This window comes from Orycteropus afer, unplaced genomic scaffold (genome assembly GCF_000298275.1).
Source record: "Orycteropus afer afer isolate SDZICR_OR568_19922 unplaced genomic scaffold, OryAfe1.0 scaffold00076, whole genome shotgun sequence".
Taxonomy (NCBI): Eukaryota; Metazoa; Chordata; class Mammalia; order Tubulidentata; family Orycteropodidae; genus Orycteropus; species Orycteropus afer.
In genome coordinates, this window is record NW_006921663.1 from 3,572,340 (window position 1) to 3,591,810 (window position 19,471).

Here is a 19,471-nt window from a genome sequence, read left to right on the forward strand (position 1 = left end):
TGTCAATTAGAATTGAATTTCTACCAATGTCAGTAAAATACAATGAAGTATTCTGTAGTTGGGTTAAATTAATTTCCTTTAATAAATGTACATTTATCTACTTTATAGATCTCAAGGTTACAGGACCAAAGGCACCAGGTTCTAATTTCTTTCCCATTCCAAATCCTTAGCCCTTTGAATAATCAAAGCATAAGAGTTCCTTTCTCATTTTTTGCAGGAATAAGTGAATGTTTTTCAGTGTCTATTGTACATGGCCTGTTTTTTTTTTTTTTTTTTTTTAAGTGTAGGCAGAATAGGACTCATATGCACTAACATTAATAGTCCATAAGTAGAGACCATCTTAAATCCTTTTTATTCTTAATAAAAATACCATTAGTATTGCTTTCTATTGTATTTGAGTTATAGTGATGTGTGTGCATAAGTATGGTCATTTGATATGATATAATACTAGTTTTCTTCCTGTTTTTAGAATGGGCCAAATAATAATGTATGATTTATTATTCTAAAAATAGGTTCACAATTCAGTTTTCCCATTTAATTTGAGGAGAGGAAACCTTTTTTTTCTTGCCCTCATCAGGTTTTCATCTTTCTAAAAGGTACAGAAAATAGAAATATATGCCTGGCCTGAGTCCAATGGAGTTTGAAGGATATTAAAAGTTATTAAAGACCAGTTATTGTATTGACTGTGGGGCTCTTCTGCATAGAACACATTTTATATCTTTAAAGAATGAGTTTAAGAGGACACTATTTTTGGCTCATATCCAAATTAGAATTTGTGTAAAACCAGATAAAAATGAGACAATAAAGTAATAAACTTGTATTAAAAACACAACAATAAAATGGTTCATCTAGTAATTTTTCCCTTTGCAGATACTACTACCAAAGGGGAATTCTTGCAAAGGTTGAAGGACAGAGGCTTGTGTATCAGTTCAAGGATATGCCCAAAAACATAGTGGTCATAGATGATGACAAAAGTGAAACCTGTAATGAAGATTTAACAACAGCTACTGATGAAAAATCACTAGAACGAGTGTCACTGTCTGCAGAAAGTCTTCTGAAAGCAGCAACCTCTGTTCGTGGTGGGAAAAATTCATCTCCTCTAAACTGCTCCAGAGCAGAGAAGGGTGTAGCTAGAGTTGTGAATATCACTTCTCCGGGTCATGATGCTTCATCCAGGTCTCCTACTACCACAGCGTCTGTATCAGCAACAACAGCTCCAAGGTGGGTAAACCATTAGTTTTAATACTGTGCTTACCTTTTAGAAGGCGCTTTGGTAAAAATGTCTCTTTTTAAATATATTAGCATTCTAAGACCCCACTATCATCAAGACTGAAAAATGCTTGATATTTTAAATGACTGTTTTGATATTGCTAAGCTTCAATATTTAGCAATAAATATGAGTCGGGGCCGACTCGACGGCACATAACAACAAGCTTCAATATGAATTGGTTGTTACAGTTTTTTTAGATGGAGTTTAACGTATGGCATTTCTTACTGTAAACTTCAAGGATTGTCAGTAAAATATGGGAGCACTAGTCTTGCACATTTTGGATTTGCTGTCATCTTTTTGTTTTAAGAGATTAATTTTCTAATTTAGCATTAAATCAGTTTTTTTCCCCTACTAGGACAGTTCGTGTGGCAATGCAAGTACCTGTTGTAATGACATCATTGGGTCAGAAAATTTCAACTGTGGCAGTTCAGTCAGTTAATGCAGGTGCACCATTAATAACCAGCACAAGTCCAACAACAGCAACATCTCCAAAGGTAGTCATTCAGACAATCCCTACTGTGATGCCAGCCTCTACTGAAAATGGAGACAAAATCACCATGCAGCCTGCCAAAATTATTACCATCCCAGCCACACAGCTTGCACAGTGTCAACTGCAGACAAAATCAAGTCTGACTGGATCAGGGAGCATTAACATTGTTGGAACCCCATTGGCTGTGAGAGCACTTACCCCTGTTTCATTAGCCCACGGTACACCTGTGATGAGACTATCAGTGCCCACTCAGCAAGCATCTGGCCAGACTCCTCCTCGGGTAATCAGTGCTGTCATAAAAGGGCCAGAGGTTAAATCGGAAGCAGTGGCAAAAAAGCAGGAACATGATGTGAAAACTTTGCAGCTGGTACAAGACGAAAAACCGGCAGATGGAAATAAAACAGTGACCCACGTAGTGGTTGTCAGTGCACCTTCAGCTATTGCCCTTCCTGTAACTATGAAAACAGAAGGGTTGGTGACATGTGAGAAATAAAACAGCAGCTCTGCCATGAACTGTTAGTGATTGGTTAAACAGTTCTGACAAATATTTGCAAGGAAGTCATCAAAAAGTCAAAAGAAGACTTTAAAGCATTTTTAATGCATATAAGAAAACAATCACAAATACTGGAAATAAATTACCTATCCCATGTTTCAGTGGGAAGTGAACTACATACTGAGATGCTGACAGAAAACTGCCTCTTACTATAGGAAACAACTGAACTCGTCAATAAGAAAAAGGATTGAAAGGGACCAAGCAGCTCACTACAATATCAAGTTACACTAAGACTTGGAACACTAAAATGCTGTAAGAGGTTATGTAGTTTTCAGTGGGGAGGGGTTGGGATGGGTGATCTCATTGTTACATATAGCAATTTTTGATGCATTTTATATGCATACCAGCAATTATTACTGTGTTCGCACAGTACTCACTTAACTGGTGCTATGTGAAGACTCTGCTAATATAGGTATTTTAGAATGTGAATTGAAGAATGGATCCAAAAGCTTCAGAAAGAGGATAGCAAAAAAGATCTAGTGTGATTTTTTTTTTTTTTATATCATATAGCTTAAGCTGATTTAAAACAAAGGCCTTAGACTAATTTTCAGTTTTCTTTCTTGAAATAAGCTAATGGCTTGTTTGTGTAAAGCTTTTTTATTAAAAGAAAAATTTTAAAAATCTTGTACCTAGCACAGTATTGTTATAGAATTTACATGTAACATTTTTATATGGTAGTTTAAGTCTGTCAGTTTCTTAATTGTGGACAAATTAACAGTTGCCTCTGGCCTTTTGCTGTAACATGCCTGTGTCACTCACTTAGCCCTGGCATCTGTGCAGACACATCAGTTTCAGTTCTTCTGTCACTTGGAAGTTCAGGCTCAGCATGAATTTTTGGCAGGTAGCTCTCAAACCTGGAGTCTTTTTTTCTTTTTTTTTTTTTTGTTGAAGTTTAAGAGGGAAAGTACCAGTGTTCAGATTTGAACTATAATAGTTTGTATATTCAACATTTGAAGTATATTCTATTTTGTTGTACTCTTGTTTCAAAGTGTATTCAAGTAGGTTTTCTGAAATATAGAAATGAAATTTATCTTGTGTTTTGGTCTTTGCTGATATTTATAATAATAATCAAAAACCAGTATGGAGAGCTGTTTTAGTTAATTGTTTCTGTCTTGTTCCTTTACATTAATATTTGGCAGATACTTGTATGTTGCTACTTCCTAATTATGTACTACATAACATTCTCCTTATTACATTAATTTAGTAATTTAATTGGCCACACTTTATTTTTATAAAATATTTTAAAATCAGACCATTTATTTCTCAAGAGTCTTCCCAGAATTAGAAAGAACAAGTACTGCATTTTTATGCAAATAACATGTGAGTTACATAATTTTTGTAAACCATGCAATCTCCATGGATATGCAGAAAAAATAATATCCTGCCCCTTTTACAGAATGGAAAAGTGAGGTACCAGAGGGATTAAATACATTTCCTAATTTCACACAAAACTAGGTTTTATGGTTCCACATTTTAATGCTCTTTCTACTAAAAAGTTGTCTATTTTCATCTTTTAGAAATTTAGATAAACTGATACTTAGTATTTTCTTGCCTTTAATTGTGCATTTGATCAGATGTTGGTTGCCATCAAGTTGATTCCAATCATGGCAACCTTCTGTGTGAAGAGTAAAGTGCTTGATAGGGTTTTCCCTTTCAGAAAGGGATTGCCAAGCCTGACTTCAAAGTCTGCATGGCTTCCAACTGCCAACCTTCCAGCTAGTAGTGTAGTCCTTAACTGTTTGTTTCACCAAGGGACACATCTCAGTTAGGTCAGCTAAGACTTTTATGACAGTTCCCTTTATAATCTTTTACATAAACATACCTGATGATACATTTTAAATAAAAGTTCAAATAAAAACTCAGTTGATTCTTACCCCATTTGGGTTAAGATTTTAAAACCTGTATGTACTATATGCTTTGGCACTTAATTGTATTATTTTTTGCATTGTGTTTTCATTTGTTTTGTCATGTCTTCTGCATACTCCTTTAGGGCAAAGATTGTATTTTAAGCCATACCTATCTTCCTACCCAAATTTGGGCATATTAGACACTGAAGGCATTTATTGATTCTGGTAACATAGTTGCTAAGAATCTAACTCACATGCTGTGGTAGTTTGGTTTGTGTGTCAACTTGCCTGGGCCTGGTTGAGTGGCTGGGCAGCTGGTGGTAGTAAATCCCCATGAGGAGACTGGCAGTCAACTCCATGGTGGGATCTACCACAAACAGCTGGGTAGCTGCCTTTGGGAATAGTCTCTAGCCTATGGTACGCTTGGACCCTGCGTGTAGCTGTGTCGTTGTTAAGCAGCCTGCCATGCTCTGCCGACCTTGGGACTTACAATGGACTTAAGCTAATGGCCTGCCGTGTGGTCTGGTAACATTGGGACTGCCTTTTCCTTGTCAACCTTGTGGCTTCCAGCCTCAGCAGCCAGCAGCTGTTTGAGTGAAGAAACGCCTCTAGCTCCAGTGGGCTGGGAGCAGGAGGCAAAGCTGGACCCCAAGGTTGAGGAGCTTTCACCCAACCCTAGAGCTTGGCACTTTGAACTTGGACTTAAAGCCTCCAAATTGTAAGAATTTGTTAAGGCCATTCCATTTGTGGTTTATTCTTGTCAGAGTGGCACTAGGTAACCAGAACACATGCCATGGATATTTTAAGTGAAGAATTCGTTCCTCTTATGCTATATATTCTTAATTGGTTTTCATTACCTAGCTTTTACCTCCACCACTTTACCTGAAAATTTTTCTGCATTTCTTTCAGAATAAATACATCTAAAGTCTAGATTTGTAAATATATATATTAACAGTACATATCGATCATTGTTTCTAATTGAAATTATGCAGTGGTTTTGCTTTTAATCTCAACTCTTTCAAACTATAATCAGGATAACCAAGTATTTGCTTTTTGTGTCAGAGTATTTGAGAGACAGATACATAACCTTGAGTTGATGCCATGACATTTTCTAGCCTTACCAGGCCTTTTAAACAATGATCAGCAGTCTGTCCATATATGCGTTAGGCCATTTTCCAGCAACAATTCCAGCCTTCACCACCCTTCTTAGAGGCCACATTACCCTCTCAACAAATGATCAGTTCACATTTTATAGGGAACATGGAGGCCATAAGCTGCGAACTTCTGGATCCCTTGCTATACAGGGCTTCTACTTAATTCCGGCATTCATTCTTACCTGCTATCTCAGGAAGGAGGCGTCCTACTTCTGTACTTAGCACTCCTCCTCTTCCACACCTCCTTGGTCTCCTTGTTAAAACAGCTGGTAGACCATCATTCCCCTGTCTATTCACCTAACAGCCTACAAGTCTGATTTCTGACTCAGAAGATCTCATTGAGGTTCCCAGTAACCCAGCTGTCAGACAGAACTCATTTTCTCATGTGAGCTTGTGTCTCACCTACTTAAAACTCTCCTTTGGCTTTCCATGACATTCCTCTTCTGGTTAGCTTCCTGCCTGACCGACTTTCTTAGTTTACTTTGCTTTCCTTTAGCTAGCATTCTATCTATGTTAGTACTTACCAGGGTTCTCTGTATGGGGCCTTTATTTCCCATAGGGTTGTTAATAAATGAGTGAATAAGGATTAAATGAGTTGGTTAAGAATTTAGAACCAATGCTTAGCATATAGTAAATACAGTAGAAAAGCTCATCTATGCCTGTGGTTATTACTACCAAATCTGTTGTTCCAGCCTAGACCTTTTTTCTGTCTTATATGGGTTGTAAGACTCCCCATGAATATCCAACTTAACACTCTGCCTCTAAAATCTATTCTCTTCCACTTTCCTGATCCTCTCTCTATCCTTATTCCCTTATGTTCTGGTTACTTAGTGCTGCTCTGACAAGAATATACCTCAAATGGGATGGCTTAAACAAATAGGAGTTTATTCTTAGAATTTGGAGACTTTTAAGTCCAAGTTCAAAGTGCCAGGCTCTAGGGGCAGGGTGATAGCCCCTTAGCCTTGGGCTTCAGCTCTGCCTCCTGCTCCCAGCCCACTGAAGCTAAAGGCTTTTCTTCACTCAGACAGCTGCTGGCTGCTGAGGCTGCCAAGCCCAAGGTTGACAAATAAAATGGCACAGTTCCGATGTTACCAAACCACATGGCAGGCTATTAATTTAAGTCCATTCTAAGTCCCAAGGTTGGTAGAGCATGGCAGGCTGCTGAACAATGACATGGTTACATGCAGGTCCAAGTGTGCCATAAGCTAGAGACCATTCCCAAGGCTTCTCTCTATATACAGGAAGCGGACCACATCCCAAAGGCAGCTACTCAGCTGCTTGTGGTAGATCTCACCATGGAGTTGATTGCCAGTCTCATCACGGGGATTAACTACCACCAGCTGCCTAGCCAAGTTGACACACAAACGTTAACCTACCACACCTTATGACTCTTCTCTAAAATGTTTGCCATGCTGTAAGCTGAAAGCTTTCTAAAACAAATCTCATCCACTTTTTGTTTAAATCCTTCAGTGATACTTGCTCAAAAGAGAAAACTCCAAAGCAGAGCTTGGAGAGTCTTTTAGTCTGCCTCTGCCTATCTGAAGTCTCATTCTCTTGGCAGTCTTCTTTTAGACAGCTCTGTGCTTCATTTTCTCATATATTTCAGGCACCCATACCTCACTGAGCCATTCCATTGATGATTTCACACTGGACCACTCTTTCCTCATTCACCTAGATTTGAGGAGTTCAGCTTTATTTCCTAAGTTGAAGGTCATAGACCTAAAAACAAAAATCTCTGAAATTGGGAAATAATTCAGCATGGGGAGTAGTCTACTCTTGAGTGAACTACTGGGTTTTAAAGACTTAAAAATATAAAGACAAGAGTTATAAAACCAACTAAACCCACTGTCATGGAGTCAATTCTGACTCTCACTGATCCTCTTGAACAGAGTAGAACTGGCCCATAGGGTTTCCAAGGCTGCAGATCTTTTACAGAAGCAGGCTGCCTTTCTCCTGTGGAGCAGCTGATGGACTCAAAACTACTGACCTTTTGGTTAACAGCCAAATGTTCTCACCACTGTGCCACTAGAGCTCTTCAGGACAAGGGTTTAGAGGCAAGGAAAAGGAATCAGATCCAGGAGTATTCATAGTAAATAAGCAGGACAGATGAAGTGGTGGGCAACACTATTAAGTGCAACAAGGAGGGCAAACCAAAGTAGGTCAAAGAAAAGGCCACTGAGAATAAAGACTGACAATGAGGGCAGTTCCAGAAAGGGAGTGGAGATGAGGCATCTGGCACATTGCTAGTGACTTACCACTGCATACTTCACTCAGGAATGTACATTCCTGAGCATTGTATACAAAGTGTTTATTAGTTATCAGATAAAACCTTCCAAAGACAAATTTTGGGCTTAGCGTTATTTGCAGTGTTTCCTGTGATGCTAGTCTACTCCAAGGGGACTCCAGAGCACGTGATTTTGGGGAGGCAAGAGCAACACTTTAGTCTCAAGGCTATCAAAGCGACTTTTCCCTTTTTACTGCTTTTAACTGTTCATGAATTGTGATACATGTGTCCCTTTGTTATTTATAATTGTCCTTAATAATTAAAAGCTATTCTTTAGAAACCTATTGCATACTGATTCCAGTTCTAATGTGAGAGAATGAGAAGATACTTTTTTTACCCTTTGCAAACACACTGATTTGCCTCTTTTCAGCTTCATTGTCTCCAAACCTTTGAAAAATTTACATGCATCTCCTTCATACTGGACCACCCATAACTGTCTTTGTGAACAATGTAACACAACAGTAACACTTCCTATGGGTTCAGGACTTTGAATTTTATCACAGTTTTCAATGTGAAAACATAAAGCCATTCAGTGTAAAATATTCTTGTTAAAAAACAAAACTAGAAATAGGCTATGAACTTAATAGAGTTTCTTCTTCCAAGATAGTTTCCTCCTATCACACTATAGTATATTTTTCCACTTTGAGAAAATTCTTATTTCAGTTTTTCTTTAATGAAGTGATACTATCAGTCATAAAAGCAGATATATTAATCAGTTTTACATAATTTGCAAATTATCTGGGTTGTAGGACATTGATTCAGTTCAATAAAGTGGTTCCCAAACTTTGCTGCACACTAGAATCACCTGGGAAGTTTTTAAAAATCCTATTCCTCAATCGAACTCCACCCCAACTAAACTTATAATTAGGGTTGGGAGCCCCAGATATCAGTACTTCTCAGATATCTTAGGTGATTTCAAAGTTTGGAAACCACTGCCTTGTAGCTTCAATAAAGGGAAGTGTTAGCATTTAAAGATCTATGTCCTGTCCTACGTTTGTTTTTCTGGCATGTTTAATGGGGACAGGGAGATACTTGAAGATACATCTGTTAAGTATTACAAATGGCTTTAACAACCTGTATAGTCTGTATTTCATCAGTTCAAAAGCCTTTCTCTCCCATTTTAACATCTCTTTAGGTTGAACAATCTTAAAACAGTAGTGTATTAACGTGCCTTGACCCTTTAGAGAAAGTACTTCGGGAAGCTATCTACTAATGCCAACAATACTGCCATTGTTCAGAATAATACTGAATTGCTTCTTGGAACAGAATCTGAATTTTAAATGTATTTAATAGAGGCAAATTTCCTGGTTGATGAGGAAGATTTTCATTTTAGAAACAGCTAAGTCATTTGAGGTTAACAGATTGATTTGAGTCAAGCTGCAGGCAATGCCATATTTGGTTCAAAGTGAAATGTGACTATAAAGTTCACACTAGTTTTCCTGAGAGCTTCATAAAACTTGCTATGAAGGCAGTTCCAAAAATATTTTTGAACAGTGGCAGCAGTACTGAAATTGTTTTAAAGTTCAAACCAGAATTTTAAAGCTTTAAGAAACCTTAGAAATTATTTGGTCTATACTCTTACTACAAATGAAAAAACAGGTTTAGGAAAACTTTTGATTTCCCAGTCTTTGTGCAGTTTGTCAGTGGAAGACCAAGAAATAGATCTTCTGGCGCCCAGGTTAAAGTTTTAGCCTTGACCCTGACTCACACCCATCTGGAAAAAAAAAAAAAAAAGGAGGGGGGGTGGAGTGCAGACAATATGTCCTTACATGCCTTTATATAGTAATCCTTATTGTCTTGCAAACTAAATTTTAAAATGTTGTACAATTTTGCTGTGTGTTCTCTTCAAGTTTATCTATCTCTGGAAACCAAAATCAAATGCCAGACATGGTCCCTGTGTCTATTCTTCCATCATGTTTCTTGATGGGTGTTTTTCAACATTATACATACAGGACACTAAATTTATTTCCACATTCTTGTACGTAAGTTGTCAAAATCCAGGTGCCTAAATTGAATGTGGCAAGATAGATTAATACTGTGTTTTATCCTCAAAAGAATCCCAGATAGTTTTATAATACACAAATGAAGGAAAGTGAAGAAAAATAGGTAAAAGAAAATTAGGCAAAGAAAAAAAGATACCATGGCGAAAAAGAAAATTAAAACACAAAATACATGCTGTAAAACTTTACCTAATTAAAATTCAGCTGTAGTATTTGGTTTTGAATGTCTTGGCATCCAAAGCAAGCATGTATATGTATTGATTAGATATAAGGTTCAAATAGTCTAGCGCTTAGAAACAACAAAGCTTTGCCTAGTATAATGTCCAGAGGAATGGCTTGTCTGCATGTCTAATCTTAAATGAATCTTCTAAGAAGTGAGTTTTCCACAAAAATTTGTGAAACAAGGGTCTGAAGTAGCTGAAAGGCATGTCTGTATATAAATCAAAGTTGGATTGACATCCTCGTGAAATCAAGGCATCTACTAACCCACAAATAACTGTTTGGAAGAACGGAGGAAGTAGTTCTTAGCATTTTATCAAGCCTTCACCTATTTGGGGGGGTAATTTTCTATTAACACTATTAGTTCCACCCTTTCCTTTTGGAGAATTATCTTGTTTGGCTAAAAAACATTAGGGATGGGATGCTATGACATCCATGCATATTTTATCCTGTTCAACAGCTTACATGTATATATTGTTACAGTTTACATTATTTTACAGACATTTCACAGATTGACAAGGCAGGTACGTATGATGATGAGAAAAACAGGCCCTGGAGTTGGAGTGACTTGGTCAAGATATACTAGTCACACCTAAGCCTTTTTTCTAACAAACCTGTGCTCTTCTACATGTCCCCTAACCTCCCTTTCCTTATTTTGTAAGCCCAACCCTCTCAGGCCTTTGCCATTCTGATGTCCATTCATTCTGGATAAAAAGCCTGCCTCTGCCATATTTTTATACAAGTCATTGGAAAAAAAAGTTCACTGGACTTATGCAAGCACATTCATTTTTTTGGATGCTTTTCTAAAATTGAAATCAACTATGATTATGGGCATGTATTTTTATCTCCCTTTAAAAAGAAAAAAATCTTGGAAATAATTTCTCAAGTTTAAAACACCAATTATATCCAGCACTTCCTTATTATAAATCTTGCATTTTTTAAAAAAAATGGTTCGAATGCAGAATGTTTGCATCAATTTCTTCTTTTATTATGAAACAACACAAAGTAGCTGCTCTCCTTGTTGCTTTTAAAAGCTACCTTCAAAGTATGGGCAGTATGAGATGTTACACTTTTGCAAAACTAAGATTTCACTATATTAGGATAACTAAAATTTAATCGTTCAGCCATTCTATATTGATTCTATTCCAACATTGTATGTGTATTAGGAAAATATCTGACATGGGTCAAATTTGATGTGCTTGAATTACCATTTATAAATGAACACATCTCTTCCCCACAATGTCACATTCCTTCTCATGTGTACTCACTCACAGCCAAAAGAACATGTTGGTGGAAACATAGCGCACACACACTGGAGTTCAGACAGACCTGATTTTGAATCCTGACTCTTACTATTAGCTGTCACTTTGGTCAAATTATTTTATTTTTGAGACCCTACCTATAAATTAAGAGTAGTTGTAAAATCTTAGTAAAGCTCTAAGAGTCAAAGATAAGGAACTCTTTTAAGTTTTTTCCAATGTATATACCATAATGTATTTGCCTAAATGAGACTGTTTTCTCTACCACTATGTAGAATGGAATTTGTTGAAAGCTGGCATAAAATAAGAACAAATTCATGGCCCCTCTTCAAATCTGCACAACTTAAGACTCTTGTAAAAAATCCATCAAAATATGGGATATGAAAGAAAGATGAACTGAAAGTTACATAGGGATCTATGCATGGAACATACTTAAATATCTAGAGTTCATACTTGGTCCCAAGTAGTACAGATTTGTTACTTACTGTAATGGCTTCAGGTTATTCTAATAGTACATAAGGCAAAGCTACAAAAAAAGACTTAGAAAAACATGAAGGGAAACCTAACAAGATTTATATACTGCTAAAAAGTCTTACTGTTTACACAGACTGTTCACATTAGATTTTAAACAAAGATAAATGCAAAAGCATCATTGAAATAAGTGGTCTCTTACTGTGATGACTTTGGGCAGGAGACAGTGGTAGTTCAGTGGCAGAATTCTTGCCTGTCAGAAATGAGGGACACCTGGGTTCAATTTTCAATTTCTGGCGAGCGCACCTCAAGTGCTGCCACCACCCATCTTTTGTCAGTGGAGACTTGAATGTTGCTATGATGTAGAACAGTTTTTAGTGGAGCTTCCAGACTAAGAAGGACTAGGAAAAAAGGCCTGGTGATCTACTTCCAAAAATCAGCCAATGAAAACCCAATCAATCAGTCCCATCCCATTGTGCATGGGATGTGAACCAACTCAGTGGCAGCTAACAAACATGATAACCTCAGAAGGAGAATTCCATTGTGGCTTTTTTTTTCTTAATGCTAAGAATTTATAGTCACATCTCAATCACATTATCTACAGAAGTCTTTTATTTGCTAAATGGCATTCCCAACCACCCCTAATCCCACCTTCAACCTATATACCCCATTCACATATATTGGTGGACGATGCATGAAATTCAAACATAATTTTGGCTTTCAATTCTTAGCCAGATTTACTGGGTTAAGGCTCTTATGATACTTCATCTTCAGGCTAGTAGATTTTGGAGGCAGGCAAACAGTATTTAATGCCTGCCTAATTAGAATTCTAATCAGTATTCTTCTCCTCAGTGATGATTACCATTAATCATGCTAAAATTTGAGCCATTACAACAATTGGTATAGATACCTAACTACTTCCCATTCCTTCCAGGTAGCCCCCCAATTTTATATATACAATATACTGAAAACCTCATTTGTTTCCAGAAGCAGTTCCAACACAGAATATTTGAGTGGACTCATTTTTTTACAGAACTCCAAGTTTGGTGCTGAGAGATACCATATAAGCACAGGATAGACGCCTTCAATGTGTAGCTGTAGACCCACCTTTGTCCATTTTAAAAATGGATAGTGTGTAGTGTCAAAAGATCAAGTCTACACCCAGATACTTTGGGGGGCTAAAAAGACAAAAATATTACAAGTATTAGCTTTAAAAGACCATTTATTAATCTTTAGTATTTACAAGTCATGGATTAAAATATTTATGAATTTATCACCAATAAGTTATTTTTATTTTTTGGAAAGCAGTTTCACCTGTTATCTTTACTACTTTTATTTCTGATAAGAGAGAAATCCAGGTTATCTTTCCATCTAACTTGTCTTTCTAGAGATCTAAACCAGACACTATCTAACTGTCTTAGGAAATTTCAATGACTGCCCTATTAAAAGGCTTTCTAGTTTCCCATCTCTGAAAAGAAGGTCCCACTGACATTCTTAGCTACTGCCACATAACATCTCCTAACCTATTGTGAAATGTATATTCCAGTACAAACAATAATGACTGAGTGACTTCACATGTACACCAATGGAACAGTATAAATGCAGAGTAGTGATTAAATAATGAAGACCATGGAATCTCTTCAAGAAACACAATGATGGGGAACATGGAGCCATAACAAATACTGTGTGTGAACAATGTATCTGGACTGGAGACTTGCTACTTCCACCTAAATAAACACACAAAAAGCCACCTAGGAAATAGTTCCTTTGTATACCACTATTTTGTTAGATCCCAGATGATGTAAACATTTTAAAGCTTGAAGAAAGTAACTATAAATTATTCTCTATAACTTGTATTTTGCATGGTTCTCAAATGTTCATATTGCCACAATTTATTAACTTTACATGAAAATATAAAAAAAATAAATAAATACTGCCGTGCATAACTTTTGTTGACATTTAAAAATCCACAAATAAATAACTTGAAATACTGTCTAGAGAAATTGCTCCCACATACCTCTTGTTAGTTATGGAAGACTCAAGCAAGTCTGAGATGTTATAATGCCCTTGAAATATCAAAATGTAATACTAAGAGAAAGAAAACAATACAAGCCAAAACTGGAGTGCAAACACCTTTTTCACTGTAGGTTTTAATAGAAAAAGTTAGTGAACTAATGGGATGCCTTCCCAAGTGCATGCTGGAAACATGAAGTCAGAGAAACTGGGAATCATTCCTCAGGCAACTTAACGTGGAACATCCCTAGTTAAGACTCTTGTGATTACAAAGAGACAAGTACTTATAAAAGTCCTTCCGGTCCCTCAGTAAAGCTGAAGTCACACACTAGAGACAGGTGGTCTGAAGGATAATTGAAAGATGGTAGTCGGTTGGGTCCAATCTGTTCTTCAGTCAGCAAATCAAGAGCTGACCTCACATTTAGAGCATATTTAGAATACCAGATATAATCCAGGGTGTGCCGGCACTCCCCCGAGGTCCGGATCTTCCAGGTAGTATAAGGAGGCTCGGACTGCCCATCAGCACTCAGCAGCTTGTAGGCGCTGTTTAGGTTGAGGCTGGAAGAAGCAAAGTGTTTGTAGACCTCCTCTGTTGGCTCTGCATTGAAGTCCCCACAAATAATAAGGGGAATCTTGGCTCCTTTAGTGATGTTCTGTAGGTTCTGGAGAAGGTCACAGCCTTGAGCAGATCGAAACCGCTCCCAGCCAGTGCGTGCTTTTAAGTGGGTGACAGCGATACAGAACTGGCGACCTGACTCTCTGCACTCTAAGGTCTGTGCAATGGCCACTTGGTTGGTTTTCAGTGTCATGGCTGTCAGCCTGATATTGGCACTGTTAACTAGCTTGAACCGGTTTTGGAGAAAAAACAAGGCACAGCCATCTGGCCCATTGTTGTGTTCTACGTCTAGACAGGGTGACCAGGGCTTGGGGAAAAAAGTGCCTTGGTAGCCCAGTCTACTGAGGAGTGGTTGGAAAGTGTCAAAATAGTGGTCCACCTCTTGGAGACACAATATATCAGGCTGGTAGGCTAGAATTTCTTCTAAGATGAGACATTTCCTCTCTTCCCACTTGAGTGCTTCAACAGGGCATTGTACAAAGTTGTCTTTGCCTTCTCCTAGAGCTGAAATACAAAAGCCAGTCAGTTGTCATCTACTACAGAAAAATGACTTCAAAGGACCTGGGAGTCTCCTTAGGTTGACAGCACTCAACACCCTCACCATGTTTCCTCTGTGTCAGATGCTTTCTGTAGCTCTTCTCTGTCTAAACTGCATTGACCCACCCAAACTAAATAACTCTTAGCATCTGGATAAAGCAAGCAATTGATTTTCTTTATATTAAAGCTATTTCATATAACTATATTTCAGTCATAAGATCTTGAGTTTTTGCCTTAATTAAGAAAATGGTTCTTTGCAGCCCCAGGGGCCTAAACTATACCAAATGAGCTAAATATATTTATTTTAACACTAATGACAATAAAGTAATTCAAAGACAGAATGAACTGATACAAAGTAGACACCACTCAGAATGAATGGAACCTACTTAATATAGAAAGCGTCTCTTATAGATGAACAGCTGGAAAAATAAAAGAATCAGATTGAAAAGTTGGGGAATATTCCCTTCTTTTCTAGCAATAAAAGGCCCCTTTTTTCCCCTTAAAATTTCAACTGCCACATACAAGGCAATACTACACAGTTTATCTGTTTTTTGATTCAGCAGATCCAAGAAAAGAATCCTTTTGACTATAAGTATTAATGGTTACTTTATAAGGGAAAGCAGAACATTTTCACATATTCTCCCACTTTACAGAGCATTGGCCTTCACATTATATAGATGTATATGGATAAGAATCTGGCTGCAAGAATAACCAGACTTACCACCACCCAATCACAGCTCCCACTCCCTGCAGAATGTTTTACATGTCACCCATTTAGCTGACTCAGTGATTCCCCTGCAAGAATGCTGTCTTAGTGCTATGGACTGAAAGCTGGAGATAACAGAAAGTTTGAGGCTGTTCTATTTAATTGAGTAATAAAAGGATCATTTAAATTTGGATCTTTTGGGAAGTAACATAAACAGACTTTCACTGTACTTGGCAGCCACAAACATGGAAGGTAAAGACTCAAGCTTCAGTTGCTAGCTTAATTATTGAAAATCAAATGACTCCCTTTCTGAGAGCTCTTCTTGCTGCCTTTGTCACCCCATCATCCTACACCTCCATCTGCCCACACTTCTTCCATCCACCTGAGACATCAGTGCATCAGACATGTGCAAAAGCAGGAAGGAAGTCAAAGAAAACCACCGCTTCAGCACAAAGCATTAGGCATACCTTGGGCGAGGATGTTCCACTGCATGACCCTAATAGGTGGGTGACTACTGGGGCAATCTGTCCTCAGATTCACAAAGTCCCTCTGGAACCGGGGAGGTCGGGTGTGCAGAACAGCCCTGCATTCCTCAAGGAGCTCTTTAGGATCAATGGGTTCCAGATGTTCTGAGTCAGGTGATACCAAATACTCTGGGTGCTGGGAGGCAGCGCTGCTGTTCAGTGTCTTGGCAAGAGCACTATAGAGTCTGCTTGGACCGTTTCCCATGGAATACACTATAGAAGAGGAAAGCACAATTACACACTCAGCTCCTTTTCCGGCCCTTTCTTCTGTTCTCATCTGTACTGACAAAGATTTACTGCCCATAGAAGCTGGGAGCTCAATTTAGGGCAATGCTGCCATGTTCACGTATAAAGTCATTTCTGCAGAGATGGATTAAAGGAATTTGCAGGTTCTAGCCTCCTACTAGGAGCTCTGGTGGCACAGTGCCTAGGGCATTTGACTGCTAATCAGAAGTCTGGGGGTTCAAACCCACCAGCTACTCCTTGGAAGGAAGACTGGGCAATCTACTTCTGTAGAGATACCACCTTGGAAACCCAAGGAGGGCTATACTACTGTTAAAACTGTCCTTTGATGACTTAAGATAACAAATTCTTCTAAGAGAGAAACACTCTGATCTTTATGGCTTCTTCTAGGACTGTCTTTATGATTTAGAGACTTAGTCTTTTGAAAGCATGACCAAAGAGAGTATACATTCCTTTTCCATAGATCTTTAAAGGAATTTGAAGCCAAATGTTAGAAAGCCTGTGTTAATCCTGAAGCAGAGATGAGGTTATAGCAATCTGCTGCTCTAGCCGTGTCCTCTATACAGAGCCTTCTGTTGTGGGAAGTGATGGCTGGACTGGATCCATACTCCATTTCTCTTAACTGTAAATCAGGGCTCTGATTTTCTATAGAACTCAACATCATTGAGCAAAATATAGTCTCTATGATCTTTAGATCAACTGCTCAATTTTTTAAAATTGGGAAAGGGGCACAACACAGTTCACCTAGCAAGTTTCCACTCAAGACACCAATTTCTTATGAGTTACCCCTTGTTTCCTGATATCCTGGAAAAAGATGTGAGGAAAGCTGCATGAAGTACCAGTCACATTGTCTTCAAGAGCATTTTCCAGTGCTTTGCTTTTTACCCCACAGATTAATTATAACTCACTGAGGAGAATGGAGCACAATCTTCAACTAACTAGAAAAGTACATGTCAGATCACTTGTAAGCAGTTGACTGGTCTTTTTTGAGGTCAACCATGCTTTCTTTTCATTAAAATATAAATTTGGGGTAAGTTTTACTTGGAGCAATCTCCAACTCTGGCAAGATCTGTATATGATGAATCCTGGGACCAAACAATCTCGATTTCCCTACCATGTTATATCCTTGTTTTCTCTTGAAAGATAACAAAGTTTTCTTTATAAAATATGTTGACAAGCTGACTGACCATGTCAGAAACTGGCAGGCAATCAAATTCACTGTTGCAGGTCACAAAAGTAAATTCAAGTATTCATCACCAAATGTTCTTGAACATCAAGGTCAACAAGTATGTAAGTATGCTCTGTATTGTTTTCTTTTTTCTTCAGTAAGGGAACTAAGACAAAGTAACATACCAATTTTTCCAACATACATTCAAATATATGTGTATATACAAGCAATTTCATACACATACTTCCAAACTCTTTGATTTCAATGTATTCAATTGAATCTAACTGATGTGCCTGCCTCTGTGACTATGTGGCTCTAGAGGAAGAAATTGTATTCCCAGCTGGCAATAGAACTTTCAAAGTCTTTCTTCTTGCTCTTCTAGTTTTTTCTAAAAAAGAAAAGAAAAAGTTGGGTCCAACACATAGCCACCCCTCCTTGGGTTTCTGAGGTGGTATCTCTACAGAACTAGATTGCCCAATCTTCCTTCGGAGGAGTGGCTGGTGGGTTTGAACTGCCAGCTTTCTGGTTAGCAGTCAAATTCCTTAGGAACTGTGCCACCAGAGTTCTTATTAAATATCCTAGGGATTCTCAATGTGGTTCTACAATCAGGAACATCGTCATCACCTGGAATCGTAACCCCAAACTGTGTGCTAAAGTATTCCAGGATACCACAGCAAACTTAATTATAGGGACACTGTGGGATTATTTTAAAACTGGGAATAAACTGTTATTTGACATCTGTCGAGTCTCCAGGTGAACTACTACCTTGATGTAGTTCAGTTTTAACAAGATCATTCTACATTCCCTTATATGACATCGTATCTTTCCCAAAGTGGGCTTTGGGATTCTTATTAAGTACCTTGTAGAAATTAAAGTGATAAACAGGGTGGTATAGTCCAATGGAATACTAAACTTTTAAGAGTTATCTGAAGTCATAAAAACTATACTGAACCACACTTCCTTCTAAAAATTTAGCAAATCCAATTTCACATAAAGATGATAAGGAAGAGAATAACATAATAATATTCATTAGTCAATATATTATCAATATTCATAATAGTAATTCAGCAAATAATGATAACAGAAAGACATGCCTACGTAAAAAATAAAAAATTTATCTTTTAAAATTAGCTAAGTCCCTAAGAAAATGAAAGAAGAGCATAAATTAGACTAGAAAACACAGAATTGAGGCAATAGGAAAATAATTAGAAATAATAAAAAAGAAATGATAAAGGATTTAAGAGAAAGGGGCAAACACTGAAGATCCAACATATGGTTAATATGAGTTGTTGTAGCTGAAAACAAATTCAAAGTGGGTTTGAACTACCAACCTTCTGGCTAGCAGCTGAATGCTTTAACCACTACCACCAGAGCTCCTGAACAAGGACTAAAAACTATAAACCAAGAAAACGTTCCTCAAAATAGTTGAAACTCTATATTGAAAAAACAGTACATACCTAAGAATACCAAAAGAAAAAAAGAAACCTCACTGGCATTGAGTCAATTCTGACTCATAGTGACCGCTCCTTTGGTTTCTGAGGCAGTTATCTCTACGGAAGTATATGGCCTAATCTTCCTTCTGAGGAGTGGCTGGTGAGTTTGAACCTCCAGCCTTCTGGTTAGCAGTCAGATGCCTTAAGCTACGCCACCAGAGCTCCATATCTAAGAATGTCAACTCAAAATGACCAATACCAGCTGGACTGTAAAGAAAAATAAAATATCCTTTGGGCAGCTAGGCAAAAACAGCAAATGACTTGTAGGAAAAATAAAATTATATTATCGTCAGATTTTACCTGCAGTGTTTCATGCCAGAAGAAAATAAAGCAACATATTTAAAACACACAAGAAAATGTGAGCCTAGGATTTTATATCCAGCAAAGGTGACTTTCAAGTATAAAAACAAAAATATACAAGAACTCATGGAATATTGCCTCCATGAATACTTTTATAAGACTTTATGAGCACAATGGTTGACAAACTATAGCCAGGGGCCTAATTCAGTCTGTACACTCCTTAAGCTTAAGAATAATTTTAGAGTTCCGGCAAGATGGTGGACTAGGCAAAAGGACTGCACAGACGCTCTTCAACAAAGAAAAGGGAAACCAATTAACACAGAC

General features: G+C 37.7%; 2 protein-coding genes across 2 annotated transcripts in view; one reads left to right on the top strand and one right to left on the bottom strand.

Annotated features, from left to right (window-relative positions):
* Positions 1-2,253, top strand: part of ELF2 (E74 like ETS transcription factor 2) — a 92,040-nt gene extending 89,787 nt beyond the window's left edge. The window contains exons 7-8 of the mRNA XM_007941212.1: positions 871-1,221; positions 1,626-2,253. Coding sequence (XP_007939403.1) covers positions 871-1,221; positions 1,626-2,253 — 979 coding nt within the window. The remainder of the gene's footprint in view (positions 1-870; positions 1,222-1,625) is intronic.
* Positions 2,254-13,844: 11,591 nt separating this feature from the next.
* Positions 13,845-19,471, bottom strand: part of NOCT (nocturnin) — a 48,430-nt gene continuing 42,803 nt past the window's right edge. Inside the window, exons 2-3 of the mRNA XM_007941216.2 lie at positions 15,887-16,156; positions 13,845-14,680 (exon numbers count right to left, since the gene is read on the bottom strand). Of these exons, the coding sequence (XP_007939407.1) occupies positions 13,845-14,680; positions 15,887-16,156 (1,106 nt within the window). The remainder of the gene's footprint in view (positions 14,681-15,886; positions 16,157-19,471) is intronic.